This window comes from Lynx rufus, unplaced genomic scaffold, assembly GCF_022079265.1.
Source record: "Lynx rufus isolate CCGP_SWC_20201006 ecotype Redwood Valley unplaced genomic scaffold, mLynRuf1.p SCAF_20, whole genome shotgun sequence".
NCBI classification, from domain to species: domain Eukaryota; kingdom Metazoa; phylum Chordata; class Mammalia; order Carnivora; family Felidae; genus Lynx; species Lynx rufus.
Window position 1 is genome coordinate 25,192,263 of NW_025814835.1, and position 13,541 is coordinate 25,205,803.

At 40.0% G+C, this 13,541-nt stretch overlaps 1 protein-coding gene across 2 annotated transcripts in view; it reads left to right on the forward strand.

Moving 5' to 3' along the window:
• The window catches only part of ACAA2 (acetyl-CoA acyltransferase 2), a 34,576-nt gene that overhangs the window by 4,320 nt on the left and 16,715 nt on the right, over positions 1–13,541 (forward strand). Inside the window, exons 2-3 of one of the 2 annotated variants that reach the window (XM_047086242.1) lie at positions 2,305–2,471; positions 6,281–6,409. In XM_047086242.1, the coding sequence (XP_046942198.1) occupies positions 2,305–2,471; positions 6,281–6,409 (296 nt within the window). The remainder of the gene's footprint in view (positions 1–2,304; positions 2,472–6,280; positions 6,410–13,541) is intronic. The other variant, XM_047086243.1, reaches the window with a different exon arrangement.

Here is a 13,541-nt window from a genome sequence, read left to right on the forward strand (position 1 = left end):
CTATAAACAGATTGAATGCTCACCCTGTACTGTTCCTTTCTTCCATATCTTCTCCACATCTGCCCAGTTTTGTTCATTCTCCAACGCCTTCAGGTAGTCATTTTTCTGTATTGCCACTGTTATCTGCAGGAGAGTTGGTCAGATAGCATACTAGGCCATGACCACACACAGGCTGTAATGAAATTAGGAAGAAGACATGGGAAGGCAGAAGAAAAATGAAATAAAACACCAGTATAAAAATAGGTAGAGGGGTGCCTGGGTGGCTCATTTGGTTAAGTGTCTGACTCTTGATTTTGGCTCAGGTCATGATCTCATTGTCCTGAGATTGAGCCTTGCATTGGGCTCCACTTGGAGCCTGCTTGGGATATTCTCTCTCTCTCTGTCTGTCTCTCTCTCTCTCCCTCTGCCATTCCCCTACTTGGGGCTTGCTTGCGCTCTCTCGCTCAAAAAAAAAAAAAAAAAAAAAAAAGTAGAGACTGTTAAGTAACAAGAATTAGAAGACATTTGCAAAAATTCAGGAAGGTATAGTGGCACAGAATAATCTATCAGAACAAAATATTTGTCATACCCTGAACTAATATTCATGGTCTTGTAAATACCTGAATATTCTATCTGTAAAGAACTCATTGGATCTGTTCTAAATTATAGTTGCATATGTTACTCCTAACTCCTAACATTCTTTCGGACTGTGGGTTTCTCAAAGTAGCAATGAAAGGAGAAGGTGAAGGTTTTTTTTTTAGGGTAGGTTTAATTTGTTCCATGGAAAGATGTCATCTCCACTAATACAAACAGGAGAATTGTACTTAAATAGCAGGAATGGTATAATGTTTGTATTGTCTCAATTCCAGGTTAATATCTTGGCACAAGCCCATTGTTAAAAGCCCCATAATTTCTTGGCAAAATGTGGCAATGTGAGCACAGATTGTTTTGGAGTATACTAGTGTATACCTATACTAGTGTGTACAAAGCGGCAAGCATGAGATCTGTCATGTAGTAAGTGCCACCTGTATGCGTCTCTGAAATATTTACCTTGCAGGATTGTTGGGAAGATTAGATAGTATACGAAAAGTGATAAAGTGTCGGTGCCTAATAAGCGTTAGTGTAATGAAACTATTATAATGGATGTGCCAGTTTTGCATCACCCAACTCTAGTGGGCATCACTTCACATCATCAGAGACTTATGTAACTATAGCAGATTGGAGGGGAGAGGTGACAGTAGAGTGTCTTGGGAAAGGACAGTTTTTATTTTTTTGCACCAGGACATTGGTTGGATTGATAGTAATACCATAAATTTATAGTGCTAGTTTACATTAATACATGTATAGATAATTCCCCTGTTTTCTTTGCGGTTAGATCAAATGCAGGAAATTTTGTTGTATTCTAAGTAGCGCATTTTAATAGGATACTGGCAAACTAGAAAGTCTTTAGAAGAAAGCAGGGAGAACTAATGTCAAATAAAGAAGTGTGGAAAGATGCTTTTTGTTTACTTAGGGAAAATACGTGTTTTTTATCTACTTAGGGAGGGAGTCTTTAGATCCGGGATATTTTACAGGTTAGTAAACTCCAGATCTGGAGGGGATGCCCGTGTAAAAGGTGATCTTTTTTGCCCACTTTATTCTAAGGGTAAAAGATAATAGTTAATATGATTTGGAATTTGTAATGGAGTCATCCTGTGGCTCCAAAAGGAAAGGCGTGTATAGTTCACATTCAAAGCATTATAAATTCTAGAAACTATTTGGGATGCATTTGGGTTGAACTCAGATTGTTGGATTGAAGACTTGGTGAGAGGAGCCAGTTCAGTATGAGGAAAAATCATACTTCAGGTTGTCTGTTCACACAGTGGACTATGAAAGTTTTCTAGCAGAGGAATTTTTTTTTTCTGTCTCTTGTCAGGAATTTCCTGTGGGGTGAGTGGTTGGCCTCAAACCTCAAAAAGAATTTCTAGTGTGGAGATCGTTGTTGGTTCTATGACTAGGCAACATACTTCAGCACATCAAAGAAACATTTCAGTTTTAAACAAATGTTTCTAGCATCATAAGTCACCAGAGGCTAAGAATGCAGAGTGGATTTATGTTCCAGCACGCACTAGATAGTTCTTGGTGCCAGCATGTAGGTACTGCTCCAACTGATAACCCCTAAGACTGCTTCCAGGAGTGTGACCCGTTCTGTGTATTATTATGCGACAAAAATTTTCAGTTATCTAATTGAAAATGGTGCCTTATATACTAAGGTTTCACAGTGTGATTATTTAAATAAAGCATGTTAGGGACACTGGCTATTCAAATCTCTCCTCATTCCAATAGGTGTCTTCATCGTGGCTGCTAAGCGAACGGCCTTTGGAGCTTATGGAGGTCTTCTGAAAGACTTCACGGCTATTGACTTGACTGAATTTGCCGCCAAGGCTGCTTTGTCTGCGGGCAAGGTCTCACCGGAGACCATTGACAGTGTCGTTGTAGGCAATGTCTTTCAGGTTAGTAGGGCAGAAGGGAGGTGTTCATTCTTGTTGCCGGATGTTATTAAAAAATAATGTCTTTAACATGTCTCGCTGGTGAACTAGTTAATAATAGTTAAAGGTATTTATGATTTAAGTAATCCTCTGACTCTACAAGCAATGGCATTTATAATTCAAAGCCACATATAATTTGGGAGCTATCTGTCTGTCTCATTGGGGTTATATTTCATTGCTTCTTAAATATTAGATTCATTTCCTTGACTCATCTCAAGTTAATTGGTTCTCTCTGTATCGACTAAGGAGGGTAGAAAACCCAGTCAACACAACACATCTCCTATGAATTCTTAAATCGTAGGAGCTCGGTCAGTATTTTTTGTGGGAAATAAGAAGTTCCTCTACCTTCTATCTTTCTGTGTTATGGAATACATACTAGGTCATTCATTTGCAGATAATGAAAGCTGTGTATTCCTTCCTGGTGTGGCCAAGAGGTGAGGGCTCCTTTTACCCAGCCTTCATCGGTTTGACAGAAGCGCTACATGGAATGCATTTTTGCTGAAAGTACTGAGACTCTGTCGCTGTTCTGCTGGCTCAGAAAGTGGTTGTTCCATACAGGAGAGGCAGGCTGAGAAGACTGGAGGCTGCTCTGGCCCCCTTCACCAAGTGCTCAGCTCTTAGGGTGGGGATAAGGCTCAGAAACAGGTGTGCAGTTATTTCCACCCCCAGCTCTAGAGCCATGACTCAAGAGATTTTGCTTCTACCCAGAACGGGTTTTGTTTGCAGTGGAGGATAGAGGACTTCATTCATTTTTGTGGCAGAATACTATTCCATTGTATGGAATACTGCATTTTGCTTGTCCATTATTCATTATTCTGTTGATCTTAATGTATGTTATGACTTCATTAACATGAAACTCTTGGCCAGCAGTGCTATAACTAGTGCCTGGTTGAAGTCTCTCTAACACGTATTTTTCCCTGCTGTCTTCTACTTAGGCGCACTAGACAGCATTTCAGCACTCTGCTTGGGGTTATTTTGAATAGCACAGTCACCAACAGAAGCCACAAAAATGCAAACACACACACACACACACACACACACACACACACACACACACACACAAAACCCTTGGCACTAAGTAGACTGCAGAAAGGACATCTGTTTATAACATGAGAGCTAAGACAAGAAGGCCAAGTGTCCCCTTGTTCATCCTCAGCTAGAAAAGTGTGTATCACATTAGACAACTACAATTTTCCTCCACCCTGTACATGTCTGGAAATAACCACAAAAGTGCCACAGGTATTGATTTGGGGGTTACAAATACATTTTAACAATTAGGTGAATTTGCAAGTGTGGAATCTATGAATAATGAGAATCGACTGTATTTTGAACTTCTCCATATGTGTTTTGAGAGGTACTAAAGGTACTAATGTATTGTGTTCTAAGAAATTGTAATATATGAAAATAGCTTTATTATAAGGAATAATTAAATGAGTTCCGGAGGTCAAAAGGTATAAATAAACTTCCAGCTATAAAATAAGTAAGTATTGAGGATATAATGAACAGCATGATGACTATAGTTAATAATACTGTGCTGCATATTTGAAAGTTGCTAAGAGAGTAAATATTAAAAGTCCTTGATGGGAGAAAAACGAACAAAGGCCAATTTTGCTGCCGCTTCTAGTCTCAGGCAGAATTCCTGAGGCCTACAGATTATAACCCTCCTACAACTCCTTCAAGGACTTCCTTTCATGTTTTACCACTATAGCTGTGCTCTTAAGTGTTACTTTCCTCTGATAACTGTAAACACCCTCCCCCCAGGATATATGTTAGCAATCATCTTTCAAACTTGTGGCCCAGTGATATCCATCTAAAGGGTCTCAGACTAATGTTTTACTAGACAGTAGTAAAGAACCTTACCTTAACAGCAGCTAGCCCCTCAGGGTCCTGAAAGCCTTGCTTCCAAATTCCTTCAGAGTCTTACGCTATCCCTGACTTCCACTAACTAGAAGTATATAATCAGTCACTCCTCACAACGCCGGTGCAGCTCTTTCTGCCCACGGGTCCTATCCATGTGCTTTAATAAAAGCACCTTTTTGTACCAAAAACGTGTCAAGAATTCTTTCTTGCCTGTTCACTCTCAGCCCCACATCAGTCCTCATCACAAGAAAAAACATTTTTGTAACTGCGTACAGTAACAGATGTCAACTAGACTTACTGCGGTGATCATTTTCCAATACCTACAAATATCGAATCCTTTTGTTGTACGCTTGAAACTAATACAACATTATATGTCAGTTACACCTCAATTGAAAAATAAAACAAGAATAATTAGGAACTTTTTTTTAAAAAGGTAAGCTCTGAGTAAGATTTATGGAATGTAAAAAGCCAGAAGAAACCCTAGAGATTTTATAGAACTCCAGGCCTCTCTTTTTTTTTTTTTTTTTCAACGTTTATTTATTTTTGGGACAGAGAGAGACAGAGCATGAACGGGGGAGGGGCAGAGAGAGAGGGAGACACAGAATCGGAAGCAGGCTCCAGGCTCTGAGCCATCAGCCCAGAGCCCGATGCGGGGCTCGAACTCACGGACCGTGAGATCGTGACCTGGCTGAAGTCGGACGCTTAACCGACTGCGCCACCCAGGCGCCCCAGGCCTCTCTTAACACATAAGGAAACCTTATGTTTCAAGAAGTTTCAAAGAGTTGAGCCGGGTGATCTATAACAATCCTGGGCTAGAATGCACATCCCCTGACTTCTAGTTCCATGTTTTTTCTCCTGTACTAAGCTCTTCCCAGCAAATCTTGGTGTCAAAAGGGACTTAAAGTCATTTCGTGGGACCACTTAGAGAATACGCTACCAAAAAAAAAGAAAGAAAAAATGTCAGTGGGAATTTGTTGAATTTTATTGTGAAAATTTTCAAACCTATACAAAAGATAAAAGAATACTACAGTGAGGGGCACCTGGGTGGCCCAGCTGGTTAAACATCACACTCTTGATTTCAGCTCAGGTCATGATCTCATGGTTTGTGTGTTCGAGCCCCACATCGGGCTCTGTGCTGACAGTGCAGAGCCTGCTTGGGATTCTCTCTCTCCCTCTCTCTCTTTGCCCCTCTCCTGCTCATGCACATTCTTTTCTCTCTCTCAAGAACAAATAAAAAAAAATTTTTTTTAAGAATAATACAGTGAACACCCTAAAATTCCCTTTACTTTGATGGGCCAGTTCTTTACATTTTGCAAATTTTAGCATTTTAAAGCAGGGGAAGCAGTGGTCTAGGCCACTTCTTACTGTTCTGACCAGTTGTTCATCTCTCGCCTTCCTCCATCATCAGGTCTCTGCCTCAGTTTCTCATTACAATCCCCTGAATGTTTCTAAAAGTATCTACTGATGCCTCGCCTGTAGCCTTTCTGGTTTAATTGGTTTGGTTAGGATCTTGAGCATCAGTATGTTAATAAAGCTTTCCTGGTTATTCCAGTGTGCGGCCAAGGTTGAGAAGCACAGCCTTGGATACTTTCTCTGTTAAGGAACATACTATTTTGAGATAACCTATTCTATTTTTAAACAGCTCCAATTGTTATAAATTTCTGTCTTGTATTGAGGACTTAATATAAGGGTTTCTCATACTTTGTTTAAAAACCAACTAACCAAGTTACAGTTTTCATTCAAATAATAAACACGTATTATATAAAATACACGATATCTATATGCATTGCATCCTACCTTAGAGTCCCATGGTTTATAATGTTTGATAGATTGCCAACATTTCCATATATTTTGTCCTGCTTCTTAATGCTGAGATTTACAGAGGAAAGTCTTTTTCATTTCCTTTGTTCCAGAGTTCTTCAGATGCTGCATACATGGCCAGGCATGTTGGCTTGCGTGTGGGAGTCCCACAAGAGACCCCAGCTCTCACTGTTAATAGACTCTGTGGCTCTGGTTTCCAGTCCATTGTGAGTGGATGTCAGGTATGGGCAACGTTTTATTATTTCTCTGAAATTATGTTAAAAACGGTTGGAAGAAATGCCCTACCACAGTTGTAACACTGTAGGTTTTTATTTTATGGTGCTTATTAGAAGAGGTCAATACTTGATTTTTCTTGGAAAAGAGTTCACAGGAAGAAAATAGTTTCTTAAAAGTGATTAGCAGATCTTTGAAGACATGCTAAATGGAATAAGCCATTCGCAAAAGGACAAATACTGTATGATTGCACTTATATGAGTAATCAAATTCATAGAGGCAGAAGGCAAAACAGTGGCCGCTGGGGCTGGGGGGCAGGAGAGAATGAGGAGTTAGTGTTTAATGGGTACTGAGTTCCAGTTTGCAAAGATGAACAGATTTCATGAGATGAGTGGTGGTTGGTTACACAACAGTGTGAATGTACTTAATGAACTATACACTTAAAATTGGTTATAATGGTGACATTTTTTTAAATTTTATTTTTCACTTTTTAAAATTTACATCCAAATTAGTTAGCATATAATGCAACAATGATTTCAGGAGTAGATTCCTTAATGCCCCTTACCCATTTAGCCCGTCCCCCCTCCCACAACCCCTCCAATAACCCTCAGTTTGTTCTCCATATTTATGAATCTCTTCAGTTTTGTCCCTCCCTGTTTTTATATTATTTTTCTTTCCTTATGTTCATGTGTTTTGTCTCTTAAAGTCCTCATATGAGTGAAGTCGTATGATATTTGTCTTTCTCTGACTAATTGCACTTAGCATAATACCCTCCAGTTCCATCCACATAGTTGCAAATGGCAAGATTTCATTCTTTTTGATTGCCGAGTAATACTCCATTGTATATACATACCACATCTTCTTTATCCATTCATCCATCGATGGACATTTGGGCTCTTTCCATACTTTGGCTATTGTTGATAGTGCTGCTATAAACATCGGGGTGCATGTGTCCCTTCGAAACAGCACACCTGTTTATCCCTTGGATAAACACCTAGTAGTGCAATTGCAGGGTCGTAGGGTAGTTCTATTTTTAATTTTTTGAGGAACCTCCATACTGTTTTCCAGAGTGGCTGCACCAGCTTGCATTCCCATGCAATGATAACTTTTAAGTTATGTATGTTTTATCACAATTTTTTTAAAAGCTAATCATGACCTGTTATTTTGACCGAGGGCTTCCTATGTGCCTGACCTATGCTAGATTTACATTGAATCTCTCAATCTTCACAGCCGTCCCTTGTGGCAAGAACTATTAATATTCCCATTTTACCAGCAAGGAAACTGATCTTTAAGGTTACTAAGTCATAGAGGCAGAACTTGAACCCAGGTCTGTGAGAGTTCCCTGTGAGGCAGTTTGAAACACTGAATAAAGACTATAAGGCTAGGAAGAGAGTTGGAGCATTTTGGGGATGATAAGAAATGTATTCCTTTGGGAGACGAGTTAGGATGGAGAAAATTGGTTTTTCTCATCCCTCAAACACAACTGTATTGTGATCAAATCACGCGGAACACCCAGCAAACCGATCTGAACACTGTTAGAAGGATCTGCACGGTTGGAAGGAGACAGTGTAGCAGGTGTGAGGTGCATGGAAGTGAATTGGGGGAGAGGAAAATGGCAGCGCCATGGATGGGGAGGAGCCCTTTCCATGGAGAGACAAAAAGGAGAGAAACGGGTTGAGAGTGTGCGGTGTCAGATTCACACAAGACAAAAACCTCTCCGGACCACGGACTGGGGAGCGAGGGGTACTGAGCATCACGGTTTTTTTGCAAACAACGTGTGGAGCTCAAACTCTGAGGTTTTGGAAGTGCGTGACTTTCTCTGGAGTGGAGCTGTGGCCGGCGCTCCTCGGAAGAAGGAGGAAGGGGGTCCTGGAGTGCACAGTGTGGTGTGGGGATCTGAGAACATTCCCCTTCCTGGAGTACATTTGCAGGAGGGTATATTGCCTCCCCAAGGACAAAACCCCTACGGGCGCCAGCAGAAGGCCTTTTATAGGAAGGGGACAGACGGCAGATAACTTGCTTGCTGCTTTTTGCAGTGCTGCACCATAGATTGCAGGCACCGTGCAGGCATGGGACTGGTTTTCAGGGACAAAGGACGTCAGACACAGTGTGGAGAGGCTCTACTCCAGGGGAAGGGAGCGGGTCCACGTGGTGCCAGGTCCTTTAAGATTTCTGGTTTTAAATCCCGGCCACGTGCCAAAGCTGTGGTGCATGGAGCCCTGACAGCCCTTGCCCTTCTGCCCGGGCTTCCTGAACAGCGGGTTCTGAGATCCCCTGTCCGGGGACGAGAGATTGGGGTGATGCCATTTTCCCCTTAACACCAACGTGGGGACTTCGGAGAGAAACACGGTGCCCCCCCCCCCAGTGGAGGCGGGACCCACTTACCCCAAACCCCGCCCCCCTGTGCCTTGCAACTGTGTGTTTACTGGGGCAGCGCAGACTCTGAGCCAGTGCAGTGGGCGTCTCCTCCAGAAGAACAGCACAGACAGTAGCCCACAGGCACCAGATTAGGGAACATGCGGTGCTTCAGAGCATCACCTGCAGTTCTGGTGGAAACAGGGTCAGGCTTACTTTTTTTTTTTTTTTTTTAATTTTCTTCTTTTTAAAAGTTTCTTTTTTTAAATTTTCTTCTTTGGAATCGGGCTTATAATTTTTTCTTTGTTCGTTTGTTATTTTTCTCTTCTTTTTGGATCAAGCTTTTTTTTCATTTTTGTTTCTTTTTTGTTTGTTTTTCTTTTTCTTTAGAATGAGGCTTATAGTCTTGATTGTCTCTGGTTTTTTTTCATTCCTTTCCTTTTCATTCATTCATTTATTTATTTATTTTCGGAATCAGGCTTTTGTTTTTCTTGTTTTCCAGGCTTATTTTAACAAACAAATCAAAACATACCTAGTTAAAGGTCCAAACACTCCCCACTGCAATCTAGGAGGAGCTCTGCAGAGGACCGACCAGTGGGAAAGAGCAGCCAAAACGTAACAGCAGAGTGCACACAGCATACGTCAGAAACACTTCTGGAAGGGTTTCTCCTGAAGTGTCCAGGCCTTGAACAGTGTACAACCCCTTTTTAATATAACATCACTCTCAAGTGCAGGAAACTAACAAGCTTTCAAAACATGCAAAAGACAGAAACTTAGCCAGAATGACAAAATGGAGCAATTTTCCCCAAAAGAAAGGTCAGTAAGAAATCACAGCCAGGGACTTGCTCAAAACAGATATAAGTAATATATCTGAACAAGAATTTAGACCAACAGTCATAAGACTACCAGGGGGCTTGAAGAAAGCATAGAAGACACTGTATACAGCCTCCCTGTAGAGATAAAAGACCTAAAAACTAGTCAGGCTGAAACAAAAATGTTGTAACTGACATGCAAAACAAACTGGATATAGTGACAATGAGGGTTGAGGAAGCAGAGGAGAGAATAGGTGATATAAAAGAAAACATTATGGAAAATAATGAAGCTAAAAAGAAGAGGGAAAGAAAATGGTTAGATCACAAAGGTAGACTCAGGGAACTCTATGTAAAATAATGTCCCTATCATAGGAGTCCCAGAAGAGGAGTGGGGAAAAGTGGCAGAAGGTTTATTTGAACAAATTATAGCTGAAAGCTTCCCTAATCTGGGGAAGGAAACAGGCATTCAAGTCCCTGAGGCACAGAGAACTCCCCTCAAAATCAACAAAACATTCAGCCCCATGACATACCATAGCAAAACTTGAAAAATAGAGAATTCTGAAAGAAGCTAGGGGCAAAAAATCCTTAACCTACAAGGGTTGACACGTAAGGTTAGCAGCAGACCTATCCACAGGAAGTTGGCAGGCCAAAAGGGAGTGTCAGGAAATAGTCAATGTGCTGAATGGGAAAAATATGCAGCCAAGAACTCTTTATCCAGCAAGGCTGTCATTCAGACTAGAAGGAGAGATAAAGAGTTTCCCAGACAAAAACTAAAGGAGTTTAGTTTGTGACCATTAAAGCAGCCCTACAAGAAATTTTAAGGGGGACTCTTTGGAGAAAAAAACCGAGAGACCAAAGCAACAAAGACGAAAGGATCAGGGAACATCACCAGAAACGCCAACTCTACAGGTAATACAATGGCACTAAATACGTATCTTTCAATAATCACTCTGAATATAAATGGACTAAATGCTCCAATCAAAAGATATAGAGTATCAGAATGGATTAAAAAAAAAAGATCCATCTATATGCTGCCTACAGTAGACTCATTTTAGACCTAAAGACACCTGCAGATTGAAAGTGAGGAGATAGAGAACAATCTATTATGCTAATGGAGATCAAAAGAAAGCCAGAGTAGCCATACTTACATACTTACATCAGACAAACTAGGTCTTACTTATTCATTCACTCCATTCATTTACAAATGATTATTTTTGAGAGAAAGCATGAGCGAGGGAGAGGCAGAAAGAGAGGGGGACAGAGGAACTCACGCAGGACTTGCACTCACAAACCATGAGATCATGACCTGAGCTGAAGTTGGACACTTAACCGACTGAGCCACCCACATGCCCCAAAGACAAACTAAATTTTAAAACAAAGACTGTAATAAGAAATGAAGAAGGGCATTATTATCATAATTAAGGGGTCTATCCCTCAAAAAGATCTAACAATTGTAAATATTTATGCCTTCAACTTGGAGACATCCAAATGTATAAGTCAATTAATAACAAACAGAAAGAAACTCATTGATAATAATACCCTAATAGTAGGGGACTTTAACACCCTACTTACGACAATGGACAGATCATCTAAGCAGAAAATCAACCAGGAAACAATGGCTTTGAATGACACACTGGACCGGATGGACTTAAAAGATATATTCAGAACTTTTCATCCTAAAGCAGCAAAATTCACATTCTTCTTAAGTGCACATGGAACATTTTTCAGAATAGATCACATACTGGGTCACAAATCAGCCCTTAGCAAGTACAAAAAGATCAAGACCATACCATGTATATTTTCGGATCCCAACACCATGAAACTTGAAGTCAACCACAAGAAAAAATTTGGAAAGCCCTAAATACATGGGGGTTAAAGAACATCCTACTAAAGAATGAATGGGTTAAGCAGAAAATTAAAGAAGAAATTTAAGAATACATGGAGGCAAATAAAAATGAAAACACAACAGCCTAAAACCTTTGGGATGCAAAAAGGCAGTCCTAAGAGGCAAGTTTATTGGAATTCAGGCCTTTGTCAAGAAGCAAGAAATGTCCCAAATACACAACCTGACCTTACACCTAAACGAGCTAGAAAAGGGATAGCAGAGGGTGCCTGGGTATCTCAGTTAGTTGAGTGTCTGACTTCGGCTCAGGTCATGATCTCACCATTTGTGGATTCGGGCCTCGCATTGGGCTCTGTGCTGACAGCTCACAGTCTGGAGCCTGCTTCAGGTTCTATTTCTCCCTCTCTGTCTGGCCCTTCCCCGCTCACACTCTCTCTAAAAAATAAATAAATATTAAAAAAATTTTTTTCAAATTAAGAAAAGTAACAGCAAATAAAGCCTAAAGGGAGAAGGAAAATAATAAAGATTAGAAGAGAAATAAGCAATATAGAAACAAACAAACAAAAAATACAGTAGAACAGATCAATGAAACCGGGAGCTTGTTCTTTGAAAGAATTAACAAAATTGATAAGTCCCTAACCAGATTTATGAAAAAGAAAAGAGAAAGGACTCAAATAGATAAAATCACAAATGAAAGTGGAAAGGTCACAACCAACACCACAGAAATATAAACCACTGTAAGAGAATAGTATGAAAAATTATATGCCAACAGACTGGAGGAAATGGAAGCAATCTAGAAGAAATGGACAAATTCCTAGAAACTCACAAACCTCCAAAACTGAAATAGGAAGAAATAGAAAATTTGAATACACCCATAACCAATAAAGAAATTGAATCAGTAATCAAAAATTTTCCAACCAACAAAAGTCCTGGGCCAGATGGCTTCCCAAGGGGATTCCACCAGAGACTTAAAGAAGGGTCAATACCTGTTCTTCTCAAACTGCTCCAAAAAGTAGAAATAGAAGGAAAACTTCCAAACTCATTCTACAAAGCCAGCATTACCTTGATTCCAAAGACCCCACTAGAAAGGAGATTGATAGACCAATATCCCTAATGAACATGGATGCACAAATTCTCAAGAAGATATTAGCAAACCAAAATCAATAGTACATTAAAAGAATTATTCACCATGATCAAGTGGGATTTATTCCTGGGCTGCAGTGCTGGTTCAATATTCACAAATTAATCAATGTGGTATACCACATTAATAAAAGAAAGGATAAGAATCGTATCATCCTGTCAATAGATTTAGAAAAAGCATTTGACCAAATACAGCATCCATTCTTGATAACAGCCCTCAACAAAGTAGGGATAAATGGAACATACCTCAACATCATAAAGGCCATATCCAAAAGACCCACAGCTAATATCCTCAATGGGGAAATGCAAAGAGCCTTTCCCCTACAGTCAGGAGCAGGACAAGGATATCTACTCTCACCATCACTATTTAATATAGTACTGGAAGTCTTACCCTCAGCAATCAGACAACAAAAAGAAATAAAGGGCATACAAATCAGCAAGGAAGAAGTCAAACTTTCACTGTTTGCAGATGACATGCTACTCTGTGTCGAACACCCAAAAGACTCCAGCAAAAAATTGCTAGAACTAATACATGAATTTGGCAAAATCACAGCATATAAAATCAATGTACGGAAATCTGTTGCATTTCTATACACCAATAACAGCAGACAAAGAAACCATGGAATTGATCCCATTTGTAGTTGCACCAAAAACAAGCTACCGAGGGATAAACCTAACTAAAGAAGTAAAAGGTCTGAAAACTATAAAATGCTTATGCAAGAAACTGAAGAGCACACAAAGAAATGGAAAAGCATCCCATGCTCATGGATTGGAAGAATAAACATTGTTAAAGTGTCCATACTACCCAAAGCAGTCTACACATTTATGCAATCCCTATTCAAAATACCACCAGCATTTTTTGCAGAGCTGGAAAAAACCATCCTAAAATTTGTATGGAACCACAAAAGACGCTGAATAGCAAAAGCAATCCTGAAAAAGAAAAACAAAACTGGAGATATCACAATTCCAGATTTCAAGCTATATTACAAA